General features: G+C 39.5%; 2 protein-coding genes across 4 annotated transcripts in view; one reads left to right on the forward strand and one right to left on the reverse strand.

Annotated features, from left to right (window-relative positions):
- Nucleotides 1–217, reverse strand: part of NSMCE2 (NSE2 (MMS21) homolog, SMC5-SMC6 complex SUMO ligase) — a 131770-nt gene extending 131553 nt beyond the window's left edge. Inside the window, exon 1 of one of the 2 annotated variants that reach the window (XM_057429847.1) lies at nt 104–217. The gene's annotated coding sequence lies outside the window, so the exon portion shown is untranslated. The remainder of the gene's footprint in view (nt 1–103) is intronic. The other variant, XM_057429846.1, reaches the window with a different exon arrangement.
- WASHC5 (WASH complex subunit 5) lies at nt 6–26733 on the forward strand. Of its 2 annotated transcripts, XM_057429840.1 has the most exons (29): nt 6–123; nt 1927–2227; nt 4459–4604; nt 5645–5729; nt 5975–6075; nt 6907–7099; nt 7678–7830; nt 10355–10468; nt 11540–11711; nt 12543–12670; nt 13748–13877; nt 14880–14992; nt 15554–15720; nt 16346–16421; nt 17098–17208; nt 17370–17510; nt 18171–18251; nt 18894–18995; nt 19610–19789; nt 20697–20821; nt 21450–21612; nt 22281–22383; nt 22486–22565; nt 23169–23272; nt 23702–23831; nt 23947–24043; nt 24690–24843; nt 25125–25212; nt 26307–26733. In XM_057429840.1, the coding sequence occupies exons 2-29, from the start codon at nt 2042–2044 to the stop codon at nt 26361–26363; spliced, it is 3480 nt and encodes a 1159-aa protein (XP_057285823.1). In that variant the 5' UTR covers nt 6–123; nt 1927–2041; the 3' UTR covers nt 26364–26733. The 2 variants fall into 2 exon arrangements, with proteins under 2 accessions (XP_057285823.1, XP_057285824.1); XM_057429841.1 differs by lacking the exons at nt 24690–24843; nt 25125–25212.
- Nucleotides 26734–27352: the final 619 nt, after the last annotated feature.

A 27352-nucleotide genomic window follows, 5' to 3' on the forward strand; every position in this document is an offset into this window, starting at 1 on the left:
CAGCGCCGAGAGCCGCCGCTGCCGTCTCCCTCCCCGCTTCCCGGTTCCGCAGCTCCCCGCCGGTGCCCGCGGAGCTGAGCACCCCCTCGATGCCGCTGCTTACCGCACCAACGGCAGGGCAGGGTGAGCCGAGAGGCCGCTGCGTGAGGGGAACCGGCGGGAGCGACGGGTGGGGGAACGGTTGCCGGTGGTTGCCCGAGGCGGGGTTCAAACCGGGAGGGAGGGCGCCGGCGGGAGGGAGGCGGGAGCGGCCCGGGGACACGGAGGGAGTACCTCAGAGCCGCGTCCGAGTGCTGCGGGATCTGGAGCCAGCCGTGGGCCTTCGGAGGTAGCTGGTGGCAGCACCGATGACCCGCACCGCGACTCCCGGTTCCCGTTTGGGGATGGGAGAAGCTCTGTCCTCTCGGTTGTTTGGTGAAAAACCAAGCCAACTCGTAACTGCCAATAAATGTTCTCGCTTGGAGTACTGTGTGTAGTTCTGGTGTCCCCAGCATAAGGACATGCAACCCCGTGCAATGCTACAGGCCTGGGGAAGAGTGGCTGGAAAGATGCTTGGTGGAAAAGGATCTGGAGATGTGGACTGATAGAGCTGAACGTGAGCCAGCTTGTGCTCAGGCAGCCAAGAAGCCAACAGCATCCTGGCCTGTGTCAGCAACAGCATAGCCAGCAGGGCCAGGGTAGTGAGCATCTGCTTGTACTGGGCACTGGTGAGGCTGCATCTCAAATACTGTGTTCAGTTCAGGGCCCCTCGCTACAAGAGAGACATTGAAGTGCTGGGGCAATGGAGCTGGTGAAGGGTCTGGAGCACAAGTGTGATGGGGAGCGGCTGAGGGACCTGGGGTTGTTCAGTCTGGAGAAGAGAAGGCTCAGAGGGGACCTTATTGCTCCCTACAACTGCCTGAGAGGAGGTTTTAGTGAGGTGGGGGTTAATCTCTTCTCCCAGTACCAAGTGATAGGAGAGGAAGAAATGGCCTCAAGCTGCACCAGGGGTGGTTTAGATTGGATATTAGGAACAATTTTTTCCCAGAGGGGGTGTTCAGGCATTGGAACAGGCTGCCCAGGGCACTGGCAGAATCACTGTTCTGGAAGTGTTCAAAACCGTGTAGATGAGACTGTCAGGGACATGGCTTAGTGGTAGTCTTGGCAGTCCTGGGGTAATGGTTGGACTTGATCTTAAAGGCCTTTTCCAACCTAGCTGATCCTATGGAGCTGCTGGAGCAAATCCAGAGTAGGCCACAAGGATGATCAGAGGTTGGAGCACCTCCTGTATGAAGACAGGCTGAGAAAGTTGGGGCTGTTCAGCCTGGAGAAGAGAAGGCTGCGTGGAGACCTCATAGCAGCCTTCCAGTATCTAAAGGGGGGCTATGGGGATGCTGAGGATGGACTCTTCATTAGAGACTGTAGTGATAGGACAAGGGGTAACAGGTTAAAACTTAAACAGGGGAAGTTCAGATTGGATATAAGGAAGAAGTTCTTTACCATAAGGGTGGTGAGGCACTGGAATGGGTTGCCCAAGAAAGTTGTGAATGCTCCATCCCTGGCAGTGTTCAGGGCCAGGTTGGGCGAGGCCTTGGGCAACATGCTCTAGGGTGAAGCATCCCTGCCCATGGCAGGGGGGTTGGAACTGGATTATTTTAAGATCTTTTCCAGCCATTCTATGATAAACACAAAAGCTTATTTTTAGCAACCTGGTGCTCTCTATCTTGCAGGAAACACGTCAATAAATAAAACTGACGAAGAAATGCAACCACAGCGTGGAAGCTGACCAGCCATATTATTCAGCAATAAATAAAGGACTGGAGCTGTATGGTTTCCACTTGCTATAGAAGTTTTCTTTGTTTCTAAAGCCTATTACAATCACTGTTGGTTGTAGCCACAAAGTGGCTACTATAAGCACTCTGAATGTGTGTGGGTTTGTTTTCACAGGTTATTAATGGCGCAGCTAGTGTTGTCATCAGATTTTCTTCATCAAATAACCTAAAGGCTAACAATCAGACTCCGACTGCAGGACTCCTGCTGCTCTGTCACGTCCAGCTCCACCATGGTTGATTTCCTAGCTGAAAACAATCTCTGTGGTCAGGCAATTCTTCGGATTGTCTCCTGTGGAAATGCCATCATTGCAGAACTTCTGAGACTTTCCGAATTTATTCCTGGTGTTTTCAGGCTAAAGGACAAAGCTGATCAACAGAAGTATGGGGATATCATATTTGATTTCAGTTATTTTAAGGTAAATCCTTTTACTGTTAAACTTGACCTTAAAGCGTTGGTGTCCTGCATGAGGATGCTTCAGGTTATGAAACAGCCATTCCTGACTATTGTGTTTATTAGAAGCATTCTTCAGAACTGACTGTTACAGCTTCTTACTTGCTCAGATTTACCAATAATTCACCAAAGCAAGATAGCAATTGGGATACGCTTGCATCTTAACATTCTGCTTCTGGGCTGTCTTGTATTTTATATCCTTCTGATCCTGCTCAGCCTCATCTTGCTCATTTCAATAGGCAGAACAGCTTAGGGAAGGTTCTGTGCGTGGAGCCCTAGGCAGAATAAAAATATAACTGGACCTATGCTAAGAGTATCAGGGCAAGAAGGGGGTGGTAGTTGTAAGTGTATTCAAGAGTGGTCCCAGCTGCACCTTTCAAGATGTTTGATTAGTCATCCAGCCTGTGAACTTAAGTTGATACTGATTGTATAAAACTTGAGTATTGGGTTCTGGGGGGTGGCATTATTATTTTGATTATTGGTGCTTCCTGCAGAAATATTATATTATACTTTCACCAGCTAGTTCTGAGCATTTACAGTTGGTTGTTTTCTTTTGGAGCAGTACCATGGGCAGGATGCCATCTTCATTTGGTTATCTGTAGCTTATTCTTTGCAGCCATGAAAACTGCTTTCCTGTTTGACAGTGCTGTGATTGTTCCTTCACTGGACTTGTCACTTGTGCTGAATAAAGAAATAAATCAAAGAGTAGTGTCCATGAGGAACCCTTATTTCCCATACAAAATTAAGCTTCTTGCAGTACCTATTTCCTTTTGTCATTCTTCAGCATGAATACTAAGGAAGTATGTAGGCTGACTTTATCTGGATTGTACAATACAAGAAGTGTCAGTCGTAAAGTGTGTGGTGGGAGGAGGTTGTGGGATATTTTTAAGAGTTGTAAATTTCAAGCACTGACTGTGAGCCTTGGACACTGAAAACTCTGAGCACAAAAGATTTCCCAGATAACATTAGATTGAAGTGCTTGACGGAAGTCTTCTCTTTTCTTACACAAATTACTTGAAAACTTAAAAGCAGATAGGTATAATTGATAAGAAATACAATTATCCCTAAAATAGCAGGAGTTTTAAATGTTAAGGAAGCACACAGTGCTGCTGCTTTTCAGGGTAAGCACCCCAAAAGCCATAAATGACGTACTTCTAAAGCAGAGATTAGTGAATTTACATCTATTTTCATTGCAAATGATTCATTTTGGTATTCATGATTCTTAGACTTACCTAATGAGAGATTTGAGATTTTGAATATTCAGGCTGCTTACTTTGTCGTTTGAACTTAATAGGCAGTGTGGGGCCTGCTTTATCCTTTGTTTTATGTAGGTATTTTGCACAAGAAGAGCAGAAGAGCATTTTTAAAACCACACAGACATTTTCAGCTGGTTGTTAACCTTGATATTTTAACTCTTCTTAGCTATTTTTACAGAGTTTTTATTGACCAAATCCCTTTAAGAAGTGATCTCATACTGTTGTAAGTGGTCTGTGAAATGACATCAACAGTATTTTCAATGAAATGTCAACAATATTTCCAATTAAACGTTAACAGTGTTTTCAGTTTAGTGGCAATGGTAAGACCAAATGGTGGGTAGGAGAAATGTTGACAGTGGTAAATAGTTAGAAAAATTTGTGCCATTGCCTTAAGGAAGTCAGGCTCTTCATCCAACTCTTTTTCCCCACATAGTTGTTAATGACATTAACATGTTTCTGCATTAATTTGGAAGACTAACCTAGATCCAGAGCCTGTTAAAAACAGGCCTAATACTTTTAAGCAGTTAAATGTATGGGAAGGTACTAAGCTTTGTGGGCCTCAATGTGGGCCAAAATTTCTATCTGGGAAATCAATCAGATAAAATGTGTAAAGGAAAAAAAATCCAGCAGGGAGATTTTTCCCACTGCAAAAAGCACACAGTGGCTTCAGATATATTGGGACTTTACTAAAAACGTTAACTATTCTTTCCCATTTGGTTACATGGGATAAATCGCATTTAAAATCATCGCAGGGTGTAAAAAGCAGAACTGATGTTCAGTCATAAAGTAGCTTGGAAAACTACAGATCCTTGTTTTGGTAAGAAATGCTCATTCTGGTGTTGGGTGCCCAGTGGTTGTATATGTTCTCGGTTCTACTGAAGAGAAATCAAATAGAGGTCAAAATCAAATATTGGGTCTAAAGATGAATTTCTTTTCTTAGGGGCCTGAGACATGTGAAGGCAAACTTGAAGCCAAACCTGAGTTACTGGATTTAGATGAAGAATTTCGTGAAAACAACATTGAAATTTTGACAAGATTTTATCTAGCTTTCCAGAGTATACATAAATACATTGTCGATTTAAACAGGTATGGTATCTTAAATAAATGTGTCTTTTCTCAGACTAGATTACTGTTTAGTCTTAATAAGAAGAAGCTTTTTCCTTAGAGACTCAATACACTTGCAACTGGAAACCTGGATTGCTGGAGTGAACATTAACTTTTACTCCTGCTTACCAGCTTAAAATATGACTTGTAAACATTTAACCTCTCTACCTCATTTCCTCAACTGTAAGCAAGAGCTGTTTTTTCTTCTTTATTGGAGATTGTCTTGAAGATTTCTTAATGAAAGGAGACTCCATATTATTAAACTAAGGGGTTTCTGTGGTCTTGAAAAACAGAATATCATATAGGTTTTTTTTTTTATTTAGTTTTCATTGGCCTGATTTTCCTGAGCCTAATTTTGCATTGGAGTTGCCATATTCTCAAATTTGCTACTCTTACCTGTAAAAAACAATGTGAAAGGTATGTTAAATACTCTTAAGAAAAATTTCCAAATAATCTTAAGCATAAGAATTGGCTTTGTTAATGAACTTATATGATAAGGTTAATTTTAAATATTTAGCAATACTTATTAAATAAGTAGTGATACTGGAATATCCTTTAGTAGGAAAAAATCTTCTGTTAATCGCAATGAACATACTCTTGTTTCTAGCTCTACTTTCAAAATTGCATGGTATGTCCAGGAGGCATTTTTGAGGTAACTTAAAAATAGACAGTTTTGCTAAATTTTGGAGTAGAAGCCTTTTCAGTACTCTCTTCTCGGGCTGTTATATACTCATAAGAAGATTAAGAAGATACTAGCTGTAATTTACGAAGTATACTCTAGTGTCTTTCACATACATGGTCAGGTTATGGAAGGAGGTTTTTGCCAACTGGTTGACTCTAGCTGGGTGTTCCAGCCTCTCGTTTTATACTAGAGTATCTGTCTGAAAAACTCCATGCTGCTTGGACTAGGGATATGGTCTGATGTTCTGCTGACTTTCAGAGAAAATTGACCAATTGAGCTGTGAGGACACATGAATTGAGAGCAAAATAGTCAATGACCATCTGTTTGTTATAATTCCTAGATATTTAGATGACCTCAATGAAGGAATTTACATCCAGCAAACATTAGAAACAGTCCTCCTTAATGAAGATGGCAAACAACTTCTAGTAAGTATTGAAAGTAGAAAATGAACCAAATAGTTTAGTGCCAAATTAGACAAAGATTTCAGCTTACCAAATGCATGGAAATGCTATGACTCACTTTAAGGAGGACAAAGACTAAAAATCTACAGCCATTTTTCATATTGCATTGACATACGTAGTTCACTTTGGGTTAGTTTGCCAATACATGTTTGTTTTTACTACAAAATTGTGTTTCTGTGATATCCTTCCTTCCTTCTTTCTTCTTCCAGTGTGAAGCACTCTATTTATATGGAGTCATGCTATTGGTCATTGACCAGAAGATTGAAGGAGAAGTCAGAGAAAGAATGTTGGTTTCCTACTACAGATATAGGTAACATATATTGATATGCAGAAGCCCTCAAGGCTGAAAGAATGTAACATGCAATATAATCAGTTACCTGGGTTATCGAATTGAGGTGAATGGAAATATGGGCACATTTTCGATCGACTGACTATATACAGATAGACTGAGAACTGAGCAGAGCTCTCTGAATATCAACAGAACTGCTTGCTTTAGCTCTGCTTGCAGGTCTGGCTGAAAAACTGGACAACAGATTTTTCCTTCCGTCACAACAGAAGTTTGAAGTCCAGTGGCAAATAAACATTCAGCTAAACCTTTAATGCTTTGCTTTAAAGCATTAGCTATGAAAGTATCTTAGGTTTCCAAACGTGCAAGCAAATTTTGGTGAAAAGTCCTATCTAGATGATAAATGTGTCACAGGTCGCGCTTGTAGTTACACAGCTTGATTAGTCAAACCAAAGGTAGGTTGCCAGCATCATTGCATGACAGTGTCTCAAAAGGTATCAGTGCAAATCCTTTCACACATATAAAAAAGGGGACATACTGTTCCTATGCTTCTTTGCCTGTTAATGCCTCTTGGTATCTAAACTCTGAATATAAAGCTACTTGTTTCTGTTCCTTGGGTAAAGTTCATTTTTCCGTTTGTGTTTTCTGTGCTTATCTGGGATTCCAGTATGGACATCTATTAGTGTCCTCTTATAATATGATGAGCATTATATTCATGGAGTAAACAACCACAGATCTCCCACACCTTAGTGTCTCATCATGTTCTTGGAAGAAAGACATGGTTACAAGGAGAGGGAGAGGAGGAAATGGTTAGGTCCTACAGCTAAATTTTTGTTCCTTTCTTTTGTGAAACAGTGCAGCCCGTTCCTCTGCTGATTCCAATTTAGATGATATCTGTAAATTGCTCCGAAGCACTGGATACTCGAGCCAACCTGGAGCTAAAAGACCTCCAAACTACCCGGAGAGTTACTTCAGCAGGGTGCCCATAAGTGAAACATTCATTAGCATGGTTATTGGCCGCTTACGGTCAGATGACATTTATAACCAGGTAAGTTACTGTGAGATAAATGAAGGATCTAAAGATGAATGGAAAACAGTTTCTCAGGTTAGTTATTCAACTGTGGCATTCAAAAAAAAAATAAAGATCAGAGAATTACAGCGGTTGGAAGGGACTTTTTTGAGATCACCTCATCCAACCCCCTGCCTTAAGCAGGGTCAGCTAGAGCTGACTGTATCCAGTTGGGTTTTGAGCACCTCCAGAGGTGCAGACTGCATGACCTCTCTGGTCAGCCTGCTCCAGTGTTTGGCTAACCTTTCAGTAAAAAAAACCTTTTTTGTTTAATGTCTTTAAATCATAAATGATTGGCTGCTCTTAATAACTCATTCCTTCTGAGTTTCCAATTCTTTTTGTTACTGCAAAGAGATTTATCACCCCTCAGTAGACAATGTGTTTAAAAAGGAGCACTAATATCGCAGTTCTTAACTATGACAATTGTTCAGCTTACATAGTATCCTCCTTGCCTCCTAGTATCTATATACTATACTTTTTAATGCACCCCATAGTGTTTTCAAGTGGTTTATGTTGCATTATAATATGTTCTGTTTTGTTTTGTTCCCTTTTTCTAGGTTTCAGCATACCCATTACCAGAACACCGCAGCACTGCTCTGGCAACTCAGGCTGCAATGCTCTATGTGATACTATATTTTGACCCTTCTATTCTTCACACTCAGCAAGCAAAAATGAGAGAGATAGTGGATAAATACTTTCCAGATAATTGGGTAAATATTAATTCTCTTTTAAATCTGCTCTCTGGATTTAATTTTATAGGAACAATTTACCTTATTTTTACAGTATACATTATAGAAAATAATCATGTCCTGGAACTAGAATAGATTCTTCAGTGCGGAAATTGTACTTTGTGCAGAGTGAAGTGGTCTGAGACAAACCTTCTGGATAAGCATGGAAGGCTATCTTTTGAAAGTACTGATTATCCTCTCAAATGCTTAAATAAGCTACACTCTGATCCCATCATGATAAAATGAATCATAGAAAAATGAAGGCTGGAAAGTATTATAGGCATCTTCTAGTCCATCTTTGTCCTCCAAGCAGGGCTAACTTCAAAGTTAAATCAGGTTGCTCAGACCTTGCTCAATTGGTTTTGAAAATACCTAAATGAAGAAACTACAGCTTCTGTGGGCACCTGTGGCTGTGCTTAATCCTGTCATGGTGAAGAATTTCTTCCTTCTTTACAACTGGAATTTCCCTTGCTGTAGATTGTGTCTGTTCCCTCTTGTCTTTTCACTCTGCACTTCTGAGATAGGTCTGGCTCTGCCTTGTTCATAACTTCCCTCTAGGTAGTAGAAGAACAGTCAGGTCCCATAGTCATCTTTCTTCTAGCTTAAGCAAACCGATCTCCTGTGCCTCCGCTTACACAGTGGGTCCCATTAAGCGTCTTAGTGGACTTGTATTTGATTCATTCCAGTTTGTCCTTGTCTGTCTCATACTGAAGAGCCCAAATATGGACACATGACTCTAAATGGGACCTCATGAGGGCTGACTAGGTGGAGATAATCACTTCCCTCAATCTGCTGAGTACAGTCTTGCTGACGTAGCCTAATGTCTGATTGCTTTTTTTGATGAGGACTGTGTGTCTGATTCATGTTAAATTTGTCCACCAGGGTGCCTAGGTCCTCTCCTGCCGAATTCTGCTGTTGCAAGGGTTTGGTTTTGTCCCAAGTGCAGGACTTTGTATTTATTATTCTTGGACTTCGTGTGGTTTCTGCTGATGAATTCTACCAGCTTATCAAAGGACACTCTGGATGGCAGTCTTTCTCTCCAACAAATCCCCCCACATTGATGTTATTGAAAACTTGTGCAAGGATTCGTTCTGTGCCATTCTCCAAATAACTTTAGAAGCAAAACCAGTCACTCCTTGCAATTCTGTAGACCTGTTCAGATGCAGTGTTCAAAATGGAATTACTGTGTGTTTCTCAGTATTGAGATGTAGGATTTCCAGAGGCCCTAGTCTGCAAAAACTGCTACTGAAATAGGCTGGCATGTAACAATAGAGTTCCTATGTAGTCTGTATCACAGGGAATCAGACTTACACAAATCAATTTACAGTTTCTTTAATCTCTGTTGGTTTCAAATTATATTCTTCTGGACCAGAAGAGGAACAGTGAAGAAAGGAGGGAAGACACTGTAAGAGCTGGCTGTATTAACAGACATTAGAATCCCTTAGTTTCCAAGATACTGAAGGCTGGTTTTAGAACTTGACATTGTGAATGTTTTATTATGCCAGCATTTTTACTCACTTGACTTCATAGTACAAACTGTTACTTTAATACAGCACTTATTTTCTTGTGATGGGGTATGGATGAGCTGGTTGTATTGTACAGAATACTTGACTCTTAGGCTGGTTTAAAATGATTGTTAGCAGTTGAAGTGTAGCCTTTTGAGGAACTGTCATCTACAGGAAATAATGAGCTTCACTTCAACAGTATGAGAGGGAACCTCCTATCAGCAGAGCAGTGTCCCATTTGCCTTCACTGGCTTCCTTTTTGACACTGTCAGAAGAGCTCAAAAGCTGACATTGTTCTCCTAGATGTGAGCATCCCTGAATGGAAGAATATTGGAGCAATAGTGTGACAAAGTTCATAATGCCACAGATCTGTATATCCTTCATCTTTCAGAAACCCAAGACTTCCATTTTTAATCAAGTATCTTACAAACACATGTAAATCAATCACAATTCTTTATTTTTAATCACACTCATACTTGGGCTCATGGTCTGAAATCAATTCCTCTTTGATCCTGAAATGTCACAGCATGGAAACATAATTTCCTTCTCTTTGTGCTCGCCAGAGAAGAAGCATTAAATTACATCTCAATTTGGACCTTTGGGCATTTTCAGAGTAGGATTCTTTCAAATAATTTTCCCCCCATCATAGTTGTTTCCCCAGTTGCTTTCACCCCATCTTCTGCATAGCATCATAGAAATGAAAAAGAAGTCATAAGTTCAGGGGGAGGAAAAATAGAGGCCAAGGATCATAAATAGTGACTGAAAGAACTATCAGTTTGTTTTCAGAGCCAAGCCTCTAATTAACTGTGTACCTTTTACTTCAGAGCCATCTTACTCTTTGTTTTCCAAAGGTGGTGGAGCAGAAACTACAGCTACCCAAAAAGTTTAGCTACCTCATATTTATACCCAGAGCATGCTGCCTTCTGCTTATATTGCTAAATAAAAAGTATGTCTTTTCCTTAATATAAATGCAACTTCTTGTTTCCTGCTTCCAATCTTAGGTGATAAGCATTTACATGGGAATCACTGTAAATCTAGCAGAAGCATGGGAACCCTACAAAGCTGCTAAAACTGCCCTCAACTACACGCTGGATCTTTCAAATGTCAAAGAGCAGGTATATAAACCAGAGTTCAGTATTTTTAGCAAGATTCAAGCTGTGTGGTCATCTCAAGTATAGTAATATGACACTGATAATGCATGGCTCTTTCTTTCTTGGCTACGATTATTTGCATTACATTCACATACAATGCTTTGAGTATGTAATTTTTAACTTTGAGTGAAAGATACTTCAGTGTTTCAAAATCTAGTTTTTGCAGCACTGCTTGTTTCATTTCCTCTTGCAGTGTTTGTTTCTCCTACATGTTTCTGTGTTCTGACTTGACTAAATAGATGTTAGCACTCATCATGTTGCTCAGTACTGGGATGTCTTAAGCTGACTGTAGTGTTTGGTCTTTTATAGATAACAGTTTTTAGAAGTTACAGATTTCTGCTGACCAAGCGTGGAACTCATCAGTTTTAAATGGGGCATCCCAAATGAAACAATAATCTGCAAAAGGGATCTGATTTAAAAGAGTGACACCAGAATATTGTATGATGCAATGCAGTCAGTTCTTTTGATGGGAAATAATTATTTCCATGCCTAAAAATCTGAATAATATTGTATACCAAATCAACAGATTGTTTGACTGATGAGAGCTAAATGCCTCCTTATAATCTGACCCCAGTGCTCAGGGGAGAACACACAGAAGTGTCTAACTAGGAGAACTGTACTATGTATTGTGTAGCAAACTTAGGGAATACAAGTGGAAATATTTCCTTCATCTTTACGAGAGAAGTTCACTAAGTAGAACTGACATTTAATTCGTAACAAGTATTTCCATTCTGGAACAGATTGTTGTTGTTGTTCTTCCTGATTAGGCAATAAAATACTAGTATCGTTTTTTAGGAATAATTTCTAGAGAGTACATAAGGGAACGCAGGAAGTTTACAAGTTGCTTTTTTGAAACATGCTTCTTGCCTAGGCTCTTTGTTTTAAAATTAACTTGCATCCTATTACTACTAGTAGTAATGATAAATTTCATAGCACTTTCTGGATCTATGTGCCCTTTAAGTTCTCTGGGAAGCCACAGTCACATTGCACAATTAAGGCAAGGATTATATTAATGCAAGCTTTGTATATTTGAAGGCAAGCAGATATGCTGCAGTCACTGAGCGAGTGCACACCCAAATACAGCAGTTTCTGAAAGAGGGCTGTCTAAGAGAAGAGCTGGTGCTGGACAATATTCCCAAGCTGCTGAACTGCCTCCGGGACTGCAATGTCACCATCCGCTGGCTTATGCTTCACACTGCAGACACAGGTAAAACTTCATGCACACCTTTCATTACAGAGCTGTAAATCCTGCTCTAGAGATGCTCCATGCTGATCCTGAGGGAAGTTCACTGTGTGCTGCCGTAAAAGTTAGAAGGGTTTCATCTAGTGTTTTCAGGAAATTATTGAGCTGTTCCTTTGCTTTGCTTAGTCTTCTAACTCCTTTGGCTGAACCAGCACATATTCATTGCCTGAATTCTTGTGAGCCAGACACAGGTATAAAAAGTCATGATCCTGTCAAATAGTTCTCCACAGGAAAAATATGGAAACTTTATCAGATATTCCTCTACCTTATCACTTAAAGCATCATTCTGAAAGTTTTACATAGCACCAGAATGAAAGCAGTAGCCAATTTCTTAATGTCTTAATGATTAATAGTTTAAAACCAAGTGTTTTATTCTGTTGAACTGAAAGTCAACTGAAACTGAATAATGTCTCTCAGATGAGTTTGGATTTGTAAACTTACCTATTTAGACACTGTTGGTTGAATGCCTATGCTATCTTTGAGGCTTCTTGGTATATGAGAGGGCTTCTGTTACACCTCCATGTGTCAGGTGGAACAAATTCTCATTTAGTTCGCAGAAGCCTAAAGAAGAGTTTTAAGAAGGCTGAAGCAACCCAGAAACCTTAATTCTTTCCTGTTCTAAGGAAGGCTCATACAAGGAAAGTTCGTAAGATCCATGTAAATGAAGAACAAGTGGGGACTTAACATATCAGAGCAAAATGCTTTCAAGTTTTGGTAAAAAGAGTCTATTTACAAAGATTGAAAAGCTTGGCCAAATTCTGTAACAGTGGAGAAATGCTGTCTTTCCATTTTCAGCTTGTGATCCAAATAACAAACGTCTCCGCCAGATAAAGGATCAAATTCTAACAGACTCAAGGTACAATCCCAGGATCCTTTTCCAGCTTCTTCTGGATACGGCTCAGTTTGAATTCATTTTGAAAGAGGTAATGTGCTGCTGTCTTCTTCAGTATTTTCCCCTGGATGGCAGAACAGAGCTGAAGACTTCAATAGTACTTGTACATTTACCAAGCAGCCCACTTGCAAATCACAATGATAATTCCCCATGTTAATTGTGAGTTTTCTATAGAAGATTACAAATGACTGTTGCTTGGAAGTGACTTTTGCAGTCTCCTCAGTAATTGGCAGTTTTCATTCTTGCCCAGCATGTTTATGTTTACCCAGGATTCTGTATGAACATCCTGGTAACAGATGTAATAAAATCTGTAGAGGACTCTGCGGAAGTTTTTATCCTGCGGAGGTTTTTATACCTCTCTTTTTCAGGCAGAAGCCTGAAAACAGACAGACGCCTCTGTATGTTAAGGATATGCTGCTAAGAAAACTCTTAGATCTATGTATGAAGTTCTGCCATTTCTAAAAGATTCCACATTGATACTCTGGTGCTAACCTGGTAGAATTAAGAGTGTGCTTAAGTTCACATTTCTCTGGATAGGCTGAGATGACTATGTGAAGTATAAGTCAGCCTTAGACCTAAGTTTTCTAGGATCTCTAAGCTAAAAACATTAACAGGTATTTTTGTAAGTGGCTAAAAATCAACAGTATCTGCATCATACTGTTTTTTAAAATTCAGATAATTTCCATCACTGTATGTCATCATAGAATCATAGAAAGGTTTGGGTTGGAAGGGAGCTTAAAAGATCATTCACTTCCAACCCCCCTGCCATGGGCAGAGGCACCTTTCACTAGAGCAGGTTGCTCCAAGCCCCATCCAACCTGGCCTTGAACACTGCCAGGGATGGGGCAGCCACAGATTCTCAGGGCAACCTGTGCCAGTGCCTCACCATCCTCATAGTAAAGCAGAGCCAGCATCACTGACAGGTTGTCCATCGCACCAGCTGCATTTCTTCATAGTTTTAATTTGGTATTTAATATTCTGGCAAGGTCTTGGAAGTTACATAGTAATCATCATAAGTCTGTTCCACCTGTTTTCAGAACTTATATTTCATGTATTGTAGTATGCCTGCTCTCCAGTTCAGTAAACCAAATGCTTCCTTTTGCAATAGATGTTCAAGCAGATGCTGTCAGAAAAACAAACAAAATGGGAGAACTATAAAAAAGAGGGATCTGAAAGGATGACTGAGCTTGCTGATGTCTTCTCAGGAGTTAAACCTCTTACTAGAGTGGAGAAAAATGGTAACTGTTAAAAACTAAACTGGGGGAGGGGGGAATAACTTTGTTTATTTCTAAGCTGATACCCAAAGAAAATACATGACACTAATACTGATAATAAGAAAAAGAATTCATGTTTCTCAGCTGCTCCAGAAGAGTCTTAGATGTATCTTGATTAGGTTTTCTGCATACATTCAATATGTATGCCCTATTTAGGTACCTAATCTTTAGATGGCCCTATTTTTGAAAATGTTTTTATTACATTTTTTAGATATACCATCTAAGACTATGAAATGCCAGTTCCCTTCCCTGTGTTTAATGGGGTTCACGTTACTCTGTTCTATGTACAAAGGATCATGAAGGTCATATCCATTAAATATAGGGATGGTTTAATCTCTCCTCTCATTCTTTTACTTCTTGACTTCACTGAGTGGTATTCTCCAGTGACTTAAAAGTGTTGAATCTGTATTTCTTTCCAAATTTCTTGTTTTGTTTTTTGACACTTTTATTTTTCTTTCCTTGACCTGGTGTAAGAATGACAATTGTACATAACTCTTACTTGACCAGGAATACTGCTGAAGGTGTCCACCTTAGGGCAACATTTGCGATCGATCCCAAACAACGGAACTTAGAATACAGGCAGTTTTCTCACTTGCTGCCACATAAAACCAGAATTACCTTACTGAAGTATTTCCCTTTACCTTTTTGATGTTAGCAAACTTGTAGCTAAAACATAGAAATTACACCTGCCAAGGCAATTAACGTTGTAATACAGTTCATAAAGCACAAATTCGTGATTTAAAGGGCTTTTTCTCTGTATAGGTTTTATAATGCACATTTGTGTTGGTAGTTGTTTCTTTTTAACATTGTATGTGAAACTTCCCTGAGCATTTGCCGCTTTACAAATCTGGATGTTGAAAGACCAGAAATGTAAAATTAAGATGAAAACTTTTAAAATAACCTTTGTGTCTTTGTGGTTTTTCACACATGCAGAGATTTGATTCAGTTTTACTTGTTCTCACACAGAAAATCTTCAGGCATGGTTCAGAGAAATCTCCAAGCAAATAATGTCTCTAAACTACGATGATTCAACTGCAGCAGGCAGAAAAACTGTGCAGCTAATACAGGCATTGGAGGAGGTATGGCAAAGGAATTTTGACATAAATGACCTCAGCCTTTTGAAAAATAGCATTTGGTACCCATGCACTGACTTCCAGTAGATGAGTAGATCTGCAGTTTAACAGTTGTGTCTTTAGATCTTTGCAGCACTTGCTTATAGACCTTGTGATTGTAAAATAAGAGATATCATGAAAATCATGCCACCTGGAGCTGCAGCTTTGGAGGGTTTTTCAAAGTGATGAGTTCAGTATTAAACATTCAGCAGCATTACTCATTTTTTTAGAAATTCTGAAAAGAAATCCGTTTGAAGCCAGAGGGGGTAATTTGAAAAGCAAAATAAAAATATCCATATTTGTTTTGTGTGCACACCTTCTCCTTCCAGGGTATAAAAGAATACTCAAGATGGTGTTACTAAGTACACCTCCTCGAGTAGCTTTGCAACGGTTCTTATTCAACACACTCTAATGTAGTCCAGGATTTGTTAAGTGTCTTACTGTAATAATGTCATGAAGAAACATGTCAGTTTACTGATTGTATTTGTATTCGTGCCCTTAAAGATGGGGTTTGTTGTTTAAATACAGGTCCAAGAGTTTCACCAGCTGGAAGCTAACCTGCAGGTTTGCCAGTTTCTGGCTGACACCCGCAGGTTTCTCCATCAGATGATCCGAACTATCAACATTAAAGAAGAGGTCTTGATCACCATGCAGATTGTTGGTGATCTTTCATATGCTTGGCAATTAATTGACAGGTATCTTAGCAGGAGCTCCTTCCTCCAAGTCAGTCATCATTTGTGAAACTTGTGGGAAATAACCTGTATAAATAGTATTATTACTATAAACTGTCCAGTTTAGTAATGGTCTTGAAGCCTTGTTTTATGAGTTGTTGAGCATAAGTCTCATCAAGTTGAGTGAGAACATGCCAACAGCCATCTTTGGCATGTTGTTAGCTGCAGGTTAGGCGATACTGTAACTTTTTACTGTCTGTCCTGTTCTAACTATAATGATTTTCTAAGATTCTGTCTCCAGCTTTTAGTCTAGTTAAGTGTCCTCCAAAATGCTAGAATTCCCCTTTCAACCAAAAATGAACAAGGAAAGTAAAACGTTAGAGAATACCTTTTCCGTGGTGTGATTACGCTGAGCTGCTTGGCTATTAATGCTTCCAGATGCCCTTCCATTTTGCCCCACCTACTCCTTTATCATATAGGTTTTTCTAACCAGTATCTCTAAAGACCAAAATCCCCCACTACTGAAGTTCTTCAGTGGTCTTCTGTGCCATTTCTAGATTACACTGGTGCTGATGACATATGATTTAATAGCTGAAAATAAGAGTTTCAAGGGAAGAAACTGATTTGTTTTGTTTGTTTCCTACCCCAGCTTTACATCTATTATGCAGGAAAGCATAAGAGTCAGTCCATCTATGGTAACTAAACTCAGAGCCACTTTCCTAAAGGTAAGTGTGAACAACAGTTAATGTAATGTACTTGAACACTGCAGGTCAACCAAAGCATTTGTTAAATAGGCCTTAAGTCTGTGAAGTCATAAAAGGGTCAAAACTTCCTTTTGCCAACATTGTCTACATCCATATTTTTTAGACTGTATTAAATTAACTCAAGGTTAGTTTTAAAGAAACTTAAACCAAGTTACACGTTTTTTTAATGCAACCAGTTATATTGCTGTTGTTGGACAAGTAAGTCTCATCATCCAGCTTCTACCTATTACAGTTATTTGCTAGGGACATTGGATGGGATCCTCTGCATATGTATCAGAGGAGGCTGAAGGAATTACAGAAGTTATGTTGGCTATGCCCTTTGTCTGTCATGATGAAGATCTGGAAATGTTTTCTGTAGAAAAAAGAATGGGAAACAGTATGAGGGAAGGTGTAAAAATACAGTAACAAAATAATAATAAGAGGAATTTAGCCTTATAGACCATTGGACCTTTTGACTTTTACTTTTTTTTCTTCTGGTTTTGTTTTTTTTATGTATTGGCAAACCTGATATAACATTGCTCTGTAGGAAGAATCCAGTGCTTTGAATTGTCAGTTAAGAGCCTGAGCAAGAGAATTCAAGCATGTAATTTACATTAGAAAAAGACATGTGCAATTAAAATGTTACCTTTATTTCTAGCTTGCGTCTGCTCTTGACTTGCCACTTCTCCGCATCAATCAAGCAAACAGCCCTGATCTTCTCAGTGTATCACAGTATTATTCTGGCGAGTTGGTTTCCTATGTAAGAAAGGTACATGTTGGAAGAAACAGAATTCTCTTGTTCTCTAATTACATTTTCTTAATTGAAGGTTACTGGGTGATCTTTAAGGTCCCTTTCAACCCAAAGCATTCAATGATTTTTAATTTTTTGTTAAGAATGTGCTGACTCTGTTTCTTCTCTCATTTACAAAGGTTCTCCAGATAATTCCAGAAAGCATGTTTACATCTCTTCTCAAAATTATAAAGCTTCAGACTCATGATATTATTGAAGTGCCTACTCGCCTGGATAAGGACAAGCTGCGAGATTATGCTCAGCTTGGACCGCGATACGAGGTGCAGTTAAAACAGGGAATTCCAATAAAGCATACCTTATAGGTGGCCAGCTTCAGCGTAAATTTAAATAGGTACAGCTCCGCAGACTTACACTCCCACAGTGAACTCAGATTTGTTGACTGAGTAAGAATTAAAAACGACTAGTGTTACTGAGGTGTCATGAGGACAGATGAGTCACTTTTGCTCTTTTATTTGTGAAAGTTTAAAATGTTGATCTTGCAGAAAAGGGAAAGAAAACCAAATGCAATTATAAATAAGCATAAAGATGTTGAGACTTATTTGCAGGAGAGAGAACCCTAAAAGCCCAAGTCTGAAATGAAGCCCTCTGCTTCTGGAATGCTTGTTCCAGAAGGTCTAAGATTGAATAAGCCATCAGGGTTAAGCTCTTTGCTGCCTTCAGATGTGAAGACAGGATGGAGGCACTTTGATTTGATCAGTTAAAGCTGTATTGCTTGTCAGCTTTTTGGCTGTGCATTTTTTCCTGTGCTGTCAATTATACTATAACAAAGTATAGAACACGATGTAAAATTGAAACTATATGAGTGCAAATTTAATCTAAAATAGGAAGCTACCACTGGAAAAGAACTTTCATCTTTTTAGAGTAAATATTTGAACCTGTTGCTTCACTTCAATAACTTGTGTTTGCTTTTTCTCTTAAAGGTTGCCAAGTTAACCCATGCCATTTCCATCTTCACTGAAGGTATCCTCATGATGAAAACTACTTTAGTTGGTATCATCAAGGTAATATTCCATTATTTAAGTAGGAAAAAGTCATTTGGTGGCAGTTAGCACTTTAGCACAGATATTTCAGCACATTAAGACCTCGAGGGAAGCTAAAAAGACAAGAAAAAGTCAGTTTGCATATGAATTTTCAGTGATGCCAAACTTTGCATCTGGGTAAGAACCATATTAAGGTAGTTAAGAACCCACAGTCCTCATTGTAAATAGATTCATCAACTTTGATGGATGATCTTTGCTTTTTTTTCCCTTCTGGAAGGCATTTCTGAAGAACTGTTTCTTCCATTGGCAAAGACTGCATTTCCTACATTAAGATACCTCTTTCAGGACCATGAGCAAGGATTCTTGAAAAAATACACACTTCTTAATGCATACTGGCTTCTTATAATTGTACAGGATTCCCCATGGATTATGAGACAAGAGCGAATATGGGAACTGCAAACATTTGCTGCTCAAGTTCAAAATGTACTATCCATTAGAAGTATTTAAATATTTATTCTTTGGACAGGTGCTGGTGGGAAAGTACTTCTGTTTGCAGTGCTTTCCAGTTCACTGTAAGCACTTAATAGCTCCATACAAACTAAACCCTTTGTATGTGTTTTTATACCTTTCTGACTTTAAGAAAAAAATGTTTCTTCAACTTAGGTGGACCCAAAACAGTTACTAGAGGATGGAATAAGGAAGGAGCTGGTAAAACGGGTAGCCCTAGCTCTTCACAGGGGACTTATCTTTAATCCCAGAGCCAAGGTGGGTAAAAGCTTGATTTGATTTTATATTTTATGTATCTTGGCTTTGGTGGGACCTCTTCTATTCTATTAGTTTCTAGAAAATTCATACTTGAAAAAAACCTGCAACTTTTGAACTTTTTAAAGGTTACTTGTAATGACTTATTTAATATTGAAATGAGGTTTAAAACTGCTAAGAATAGACAGAATTCAAAACACTTATTTTTTTTCCATTGCCAAATGTCCTATCAATTCTGAGTTCACAGGTCTGTCTTTGTAACGACTGATGATAAAACATGGTATGTATAAGCCAGGTAAATGCAGAAAGGCAATGGTAGAATAAGGAGTGCGAGTCCTTGCTTTGATCCTGTCCAAATACTTGAGTCTCATAGATGAATCAATAGTACCACAGAAGCCTAAAATAAACATTAGAAGCAGGAAGGAAAAATACTAAGAATTATTTCAGATATCAAACAACCTTTGACAAATTTCTGTGCTTTTCAGTTCTGGCTGGAGCATAGTGAAATCCTCCAGAGGTGGCTGTGTAAAGGCATTTAGAAGCCTTTTACGTTTTCTTTGTATTCTGCCTGTTCACAGTTTTGTTTTTTTCTTTTTTGGTGTCTTTCCCATCTGTAGCCAAGTGAACTGATGCCCAAGCTGAAAGAAATGGCAGCTACAATGGACGGGTTCCATCGCTCATTTGAATATATCCAGGATTATGTCAACATATATGGTTTGAAAATATGGCAAGAGGAAGTGTCTCGTATTATTAACTACAATGTGGAACAGGAGTGCAATAACTTCTTAAGAACAAAGGTGCTAGTCAAAAACAAGTAAAAAGCTGACAAATGTCTTTATATTTGGATGTTAAAGTTTGTGGCTGATCAAGCATATATACCTAATTGTGCACAGTTTATACTGGTGTGACTTCGACTAAATGTGCTAACTACTGTGTAAAACATCTGCCCCCAGCTTTTTTCTGAATGATTTCAGCATCACCACTGCATTAGTCATACATAAGAAGAACAAAGTACCCTAAACAGGATATTTTAGTATCTCTTGCCAGTGAATAATATCTTGGAATCATTGGACACCAGGTTGGAAGGAACCTCAGGGATCATCTGATCCAACCTTTCTAGGCAAAGCATGACCTAGACTGGGTGTCCCAGCACCCTGTCCAGCTGAACCCTAACCAGTGTTGGGAAATCCACCACTTCCCTGTGGAGATTATTCCAATGGCTGGTTGCTCATGTTGTGAAAAATGTTCCTCTTGTGTCGAGTCAGAATCTCCCCAGGAGTAACTTGTGCCCTCATCTTTTCCACGTGACTCCTTGTAAAAAGGAGTAAAAAATAATTACTGAATCACGATAGTCATCTCTGAATCTGTTGTTAGCCATGAGAATGTAGGTGAGGGAAACTGCAATAGTTACTGGCTCTGCTTCACAAGTGGTGGACTGACAGATCTTAAATTTGGCTAACAAAACATTGGCTAGTCTTACTGCAGAAGGGAAGAGATGCAGTTCTCACCAGGCGTGTAGGTAGTTCTCTCAAACTCCACACTTACTTTCTGCTTGCTCTTTGTCATTAGGCTCATTCCTTTTGATTTATTTGGTTTTTGGAGTGTTTTGCTGTCTATAATTTGAGATACTGTTTTACAGTGTAAACAAAAGGAATAATGTTTCTAATCAAATTAAAACCGTGCAAATTAAAACTGGTTTTTCAGATTCAAGACTGGCAAAGCATATACCAGTCTACTCATATTCCAATACCAAAATTCACACCTGTGGATGAATCTGTAACATTTATTGGTCGGCTTTGTAGAGAAATCCTGCGGATCACTGACCCAAAGTAAGTACTGTGTGTCCACAAACTTGTGTTACAGCACCATGCATTGGATTGCTCCAATTCCACCATATACAAACAAGAAAATATGCAACAAGTAGTTTTTCCTTAGCTATCATATCACCTTTTTTACCTAAAACCAAATCTGCCCAGTCCTGTACATTTTAAATATTAGTCTAGAAAAGCTGTGATTTTAGCCCAAGAAGGAACACAGTGTGTTACATAAATAGAGAAGAAAGAAAACAGGGGTGACAGAATCCCTGTGGAGAGAAGAGTAACTAAACTTCACCTGAGATGCTTAGAGTCATAGAATCATAGAATATTTAGGGTTGGAAAGGACCTTAAGATCGTCAAGTTCCAACCCCCTGCCGTGGGCAGGGACACCTCACACTAAACCATGTCACCCAAGGCTCTGTCCAGCCTGGCCTTGAACACTGCCAGGAATGGAGCATTCACCACTTCATTGGGCAAGCTGTACCAGTACCTCACCACCCTCACAGTAAAGGTCTTTTTCCTTATATCTGACCTGAAAAGAGTCTTTCTAATCTCTGGCTGAATAACACATTACTCAGATTAGCACAGGAACTATCTGCAGAATATTATTCTGAAGTAGTTGTTTGTTTATCTCCCTCAGAATCACGTGTTACATTGACCAAATGAATACTTGGTATGATATCAAAACCCACCAGGAAGTAACCAGTAGTCGTCTTTTCTCTGAGATCCAAGATACTTTAGGTACCTTTGGCCTCAATGGCTTGGACAGGCTGCTGTGTTTCATGATTGTAAAGGAGCTGCAGGTAATTTCTGAACTCTGATTTCTCAAGGTCATGATGCTTTTATTGTTGAATAGCTTCTAGGGAAATACAAAAATCTGTTCATTTTTGAAATGCTAAGTTGAAATCAAATGCATTTTAAAAATGTGTGTTCAAGCATGAAGGTAAGAATATACTTGAAGGTAAGAATTCAGTTTCAGATATAATCATGAAAGTCAGTACTCTTGAATAAATGCTGCTATATAACACCAGGTTGTGTGTTACATCAAGCACTGGATTGCAAGGAATGCCTTTTGGAGGTGTACACTTTGACCCGAGATCCACTTTTAAGGATGCACAACTTCTATTTTTCTGTCTAGATATCAAAAAAAGAATTAGATCATTTGGGTGATATAAATATTTATATAAATATTTATATATCATATATCATATTATATTATCAATCATATTATATCAAATATTATATATATTTATATAATATTTATATGATCTAAATAGGGTGTCAATTCTATATAATGACTTTTCCCCAATGCCTTTATGTGAACATATCGACGAAGGGGATCCATGAATTGTCCTAACAGTGATTAGCATAATTCAGAAAATCACAGAGTCTGACTATGGAATTCCTCAACTCTTTGTCCATGGAGATACTGTACGTGTGTGAGGATTTTACTTCTCTTTCTTTTATTTAGAATTTCCTCAGTATGTTTCAGAGAAATATATTGCGTGACAGGACAGTACAGGATACCTTAAAAGCACTTATGAATGCTGTCAGTCCTCTCAAAGGAATTATAGGTAAGTGCTTGCTGGTTAAGACAGAAGAAAGCCATTGTCTTTGTACACTTGTGTTTATTTTTCTCGTTCTTTTTAATGCCTCACCCTTTTTTCTTTTCTCAGCAAATTCAAACAAGGTTTATTCCACAGCAATTGCAAAAACTCAGAAGATCTGGACAGCATATTTAGACTCCATAATGAAGGTAGGTTTTACCTGATCCCATTAACATGTCTCTTATCATCTCTCTGTAATGATTTTTTGCTACTAGTTCTTTCAGAGCACTGTGAATGTTTGTGTGTGGTACTGAAGAGAAGAGGAAAGGTAAGGGAAAAAAGGGAAAGGTTGACTGCAAGAAGCCTCTCTGGTGGTTTTTATCCCTGCCATTGCTGACCTAAGGTCTGGGGAAAGATGGGGAAAAGAGTACAAGCATTTTCACTTACCAATGGAAAACCAGCAAGTAACTGGGGTTTTGTACCTGTTACCTTTTTAGTGCCTTCACACTGTCTCTATTTGCTACCATGAAGTCTGTGTAAATCTTGAGCACTGTGACTACTCTTCTCCTTTGACCACACTCTGCAACTGGAGTCTGTCAGCTCTGACTGCTGGCCCTGTGACCAAACTAGGGAAGTTACTCCTACCACTATGTATGTCCCTGCTTTGGGCAGCCCTGTAAAGGCTGTTAGCTGCAGAAAGTAATCTACTTAACTGTGAACTGTTACTAAGCTTTTCCTTAGTTTGACTTTACTCTTCCTTCATTGCATTCAGTCTAACACCTCAGCCTTTTTATGTTTGTTTGATTCAACAGGTTGGTCAGATGCAGATTTTGAGACGCCAGATTACCAATGAATTAAACTACTCCTGCAGATTTGACTCCAAGCATTTGGCTGCTGCTTTGGAGAATCTCAATAAGTAAGAAGCCAAATGTGCTGAAGAGCTGCATGTATCACTGTGGTGTAATTGTTATCAACTCAGCAATCCTTAAAATCTAGATTATGGCAAAATGCGGAGTCTGAATGCATTCAGGTTTTTGTTGATGAGTATTTGAATTTGAACCCAACAAAACCAGTAAAGATAAGTAACTTTGCAAGTAATCTGTTTGGTTCTACCTGGATTTGAGGTCTGATTTGGGTGAGAAGAATGAGCAGTGAGGATGTGTGATGCTGATCTTGAAACAAATCTGATGTTTGTAAAAAAATGCTCCAAAAAAGGTGGTTTACTCCTGCTTATAACCATGTACAAGTTTGTCCTTGAGGGTTTTACATTACTATGACATGTGGCATTGTGTATTGGTGATAATTTAAATAAGTATTTAATATAATCAATTGGCTTTCCTTTTAGAGCAATACTGGCTGACATTGAAGCACATTATCAGAACCCATCACTACCTTATCCTAAGGAAGACAACACTCTTTTGTATGAAATCACAGCCTATCTGGAAGCAGCTGGCATTCACAATCCATTAAATAAGGTCAGTCTTGTATTCCAGTACTCAGTACCGTTTGCTTTTTCTGTTTTATTATTAACTGAGGAAAAAAAAAACATACCTGGAAGAACTGTGTTCCTCTTTTGTCTTTTCCCCTCAGATCTACATAACAACAAAACGTCTGCCGTATTTTCCCACTGTGAACTTCCTCTTTCTAATTTCCCAGTTCCCGAAACTTCAGTACAACAGAAATTTAGGTATAGTATAAGTTGTTGTTTGACTAAATCTAGTGAAAACTGTTGTGAAACCATCTGTAGAGAAGATAGTAAAATTATCTGCATAGAAATTCTAGTGGTAGGATAAGGGGTAATGGGTTCAAACTAAAACAGGGGAAATTCAGATTAGATCTAAGGAGGAAGTGCTTTACTGTAAGGGTGGTGAAGCACTGGAGTGGGTTGCCCAAAGAAGTAGCAAATGCCCCATCCCTGGTGGTGCTCAAGGCCAGGTTGGACAGAGCCTTGGGTGACATGGTCTAGCATGAGGTATCCTTGTCCATGTCAGGGGGGTTGGAACCGGATGATCTTCTGGCCCTTTCCAACCCAAACCATTCTATGATTCTATGTCCAGGCAGATTTGTTATAATATTGTAGCCAAATACAGTGGAGTAGGAAGTGGACTCCAAACTCCTGACTTTTTCATCCTATGCCTTAGTTAATATCATTAAGCCATTTGCTGTGGAAGAAATGCAGTTGTTACATTAGTTTTCAAGTTTTCTGTGTGGGCAAGGAGAAGGGGAGGTACAGAAAAAAAACCCTCAATGGTTTTAGCTAATTTAGCCTCTGCTATAAAGAATATGTTCTGTTTTATAAACATGTGCTGTTTTGGGGTGGGTTTTGGGTGCAGGAGTGGTGTGCAAGCGGCCGGCTGACCAGATTGACTGGCTGCCTCTAGTTCTGGGACTCCTTACCCTGTTGAAACAGTTTCACTCACGATACACAGAACAATTTCTGGCTCTCATCGGTCAGTTTATTCGTTCAACAATGGAGCAGTGCACAAGGTATCCATGTTTTACTCATTCCCTAAGGATCACCTCTGTGAAGAGGACTTCAGTAGTATTATCACTGCCTTTTTAGTATGTTTTTCTAGCAGAGTATATTTTACATAACAACAACAATATATTTGACTAAGTACAAGATTAAAATACTGTTTCTTTCTGTAATGGAACCACGTGGTACCTAGTGGAGATGGTGGTGTTTGAAAGCTGGCATTTGCATGTAATTTTATCCAAACGACTGATCAGCTAGTAAGTGTTTGCTCTTCACGGTGGTTGAATTTTAGCCAGAAGATACCAGAGATGCCTGCTGATGTAGTGGGTGCCCTCATGTTCCTGGAGGATTACATTCGCTACACAAAGCTACCAAGGAAGGTAAGAAACCCGTGCCTCCTGTATGTAGCAGTGAGCAGGAGACCTGTTCAGGGGAGCTAGATCTTGGTTTATGCTGTGGTTATGTACTAGCAGTTTGATCACATGTATCTGCTCTGGAACCTGCATCATCTGTAAGCACATACCCAAAATAATGGACTTGCTGACTTTGCCCAAGCAGTACTGACCCTTTTCAGGTGTTCTGTAAAAGACTGCCAAAAGGAAATAGAGGTGAAAAATCTGTGGCCTGATAGCAATGGCTCATAACAAACTCTTTTACCTTCTATGAGCTACAGTTGTGTTACTTACGTACTTTGTGTAACTATTCCTATATTATATCATTATGGAAAAACTATTTTCTACAGGGGATACAAAATATAGAAAGGATTTCTATTTTGTGCACATTTGAGGCTGTTCCATTCAGTCCTCGGAGAGCCTGTACATTGCTGGGAGCTTTTGGGAAAGGAAGAAATAAAACAGAAGTTCAGAGATGTTGCAGAATTAAGTAATAATAAACAGCAGTATTATAAATGCAGGGCAAAAAAGCTAAACAGCAGCTTAAATTTTGGTGAAACACCATCTCCAGTCCTTGATCCCCTTCCCTTCCTGCCAATGGCTTCCCAGGCACCTTCTTTATTTCACGTGCAAAGGAAGTTCTGAAAGTCTGGTCTTGTAGAGATTTTATTTTAGGGTTCAGTGCAATTTGACTGCATTTGAAGATCACAGAATCAACCAGGTTGGAAAAGACTTTTAAGATCATCAAGTCCAACCTTTACCCCAGCACTGCCAAGACCACCACTAAACCATGTCACTGAGGGCTTCATCCACAAGGTTTGTGAACACTTCCAGGGACAGTGGTTGTTTGTGAACACTTCCAGGGACAGTGGTTGTTTGTGAACACTTCCCTGGGCAGCCTGCTGCTATAATTTATTTTTAATGCCCCATGTGAATAATCCCATTGGCTATAGGCTGTACCTCGATGATTCAGGTCAGAACCGGTGCTTGGTTCATAGATCAGATGTGCTTGTTAATGGGTGACTCGAGCATACAATGAATAATGAAGAAAACACCTAACTATGCCTTCCTGTTTACTCCAGGTTGTTGAAGCCCACGTGCCTAGCTTCATTTTTGATGAATTCAGAACTGTTCTATGAATATGGAGAAGGACCAAGCCTTTCCCCCAAACCTGAACAACAAGTTAGGGATGGGGGATGAGACATGAGCAGCTTTTCAGAATTGTGTCTTTTCTGTGCTTTAAGGCAGTTCCTGCAACTGTCCCTATGGACCATAACCATCAGCCCTACTCTATATAACTTAACACTTGTTTAAATCGTGACATGAGACACAGTTTGTATCTCATCCACGCAGTGTACATTTTGTATTGTGCATTATAAATGCTGTGTGGAACTGTTTGTGTATAAATCATGTAGGTTTTGTTCTGAAGAGCTATCTGTGGAAGTTTGACTTTTATATCGCAAAGAAGCAATGAAATTGGAAATAAAGGTGTTGGATAATTTGCCAGGACTGATGATTCCCAAGTGTCAATTTCCCTGTTTAAAGAGCAGTTAGTGAGAATGTGCATACAGTGAAAAGAGGTTTGGTACCTGCCTCTGCACTACACAATGCTGATTTTCCTCTGTAGAGGACAGAAAGAACTAACTAAATATCCATGGCTGAAACATCCTGTTATGCTATTGAAAAGCACACATATTTCTTCTAGTGCAACAGTACCATAACTAATGTTGGGGGTGAGTATTCGGGTAACTTTCAGTCTTGGTATGGAACGTTTTACACCTGGTGTAATCTTGCTCGGGTCTGCTGTGGGAAGGCCAGTGGGACGCTATTTTGTCATTGGGACAGCGTGGTGGTTACCAGACTGGAAAGGGGGATGCAAATGCAAGAGATGAAGGGAAGGGTTTCTTGAGAAGAAGTGTTCGTGGTGCTAAGGCTGGAGGGGCTAGATGGCAAATCACTCGTTACTGAAAAAAGAAAGGGCAGAGCAAGGACACTGGTCCTGTCTGTGTCACATTCTGGCTGCAATAAAGATGTGTTGTCTTCACCTACACAGGTACCCCAACCTTCCCCCTGGAAACAAGAGCAGGGACCATGCTCCCCTCCAGTACAGCTCATGCAGGGATCTGGC

Source organism: Pezoporus wallicus, unplaced genomic scaffold, assembly GCF_028554395.1.
Source record: "Pezoporus wallicus isolate ANWC-B61680 ecotype Strahan unplaced genomic scaffold, APGP_CSIRO_Pwel_v1 contig_7545, whole genome shotgun sequence".
NCBI classification, from domain to species: domain Eukaryota; kingdom Metazoa; phylum Chordata; class Aves; order Psittaciformes; family Psittacidae; genus Pezoporus; species Pezoporus wallicus.

What these genes read in the sequence shown, in the direction of transcription:
- WASHC5 (XM_057429840.1), top strand. Translation starts at nt 2,042, where the DNA reads ATGGTTGATTTCCTAGCTGAAAACAATCTCTGTGGTCAGGCAATTCTT. An exon ending in TACATTGTCGATTTAAACAG is followed by an intron (nt 4,605 to 5,644) that starts GTATGGTATCTT and finishes TATAATTCCTAG; the next exon opens with ATATTTAGATGACCTCAATG. An exon ending in GCTTCACACTGCAGACACAG is followed by an intron (nt 11,712 to 12,542) that starts GTAAAACTTCAT and finishes TTCCATTTTCAG; the next exon opens with CTTGTGATCCAAATAACAAA.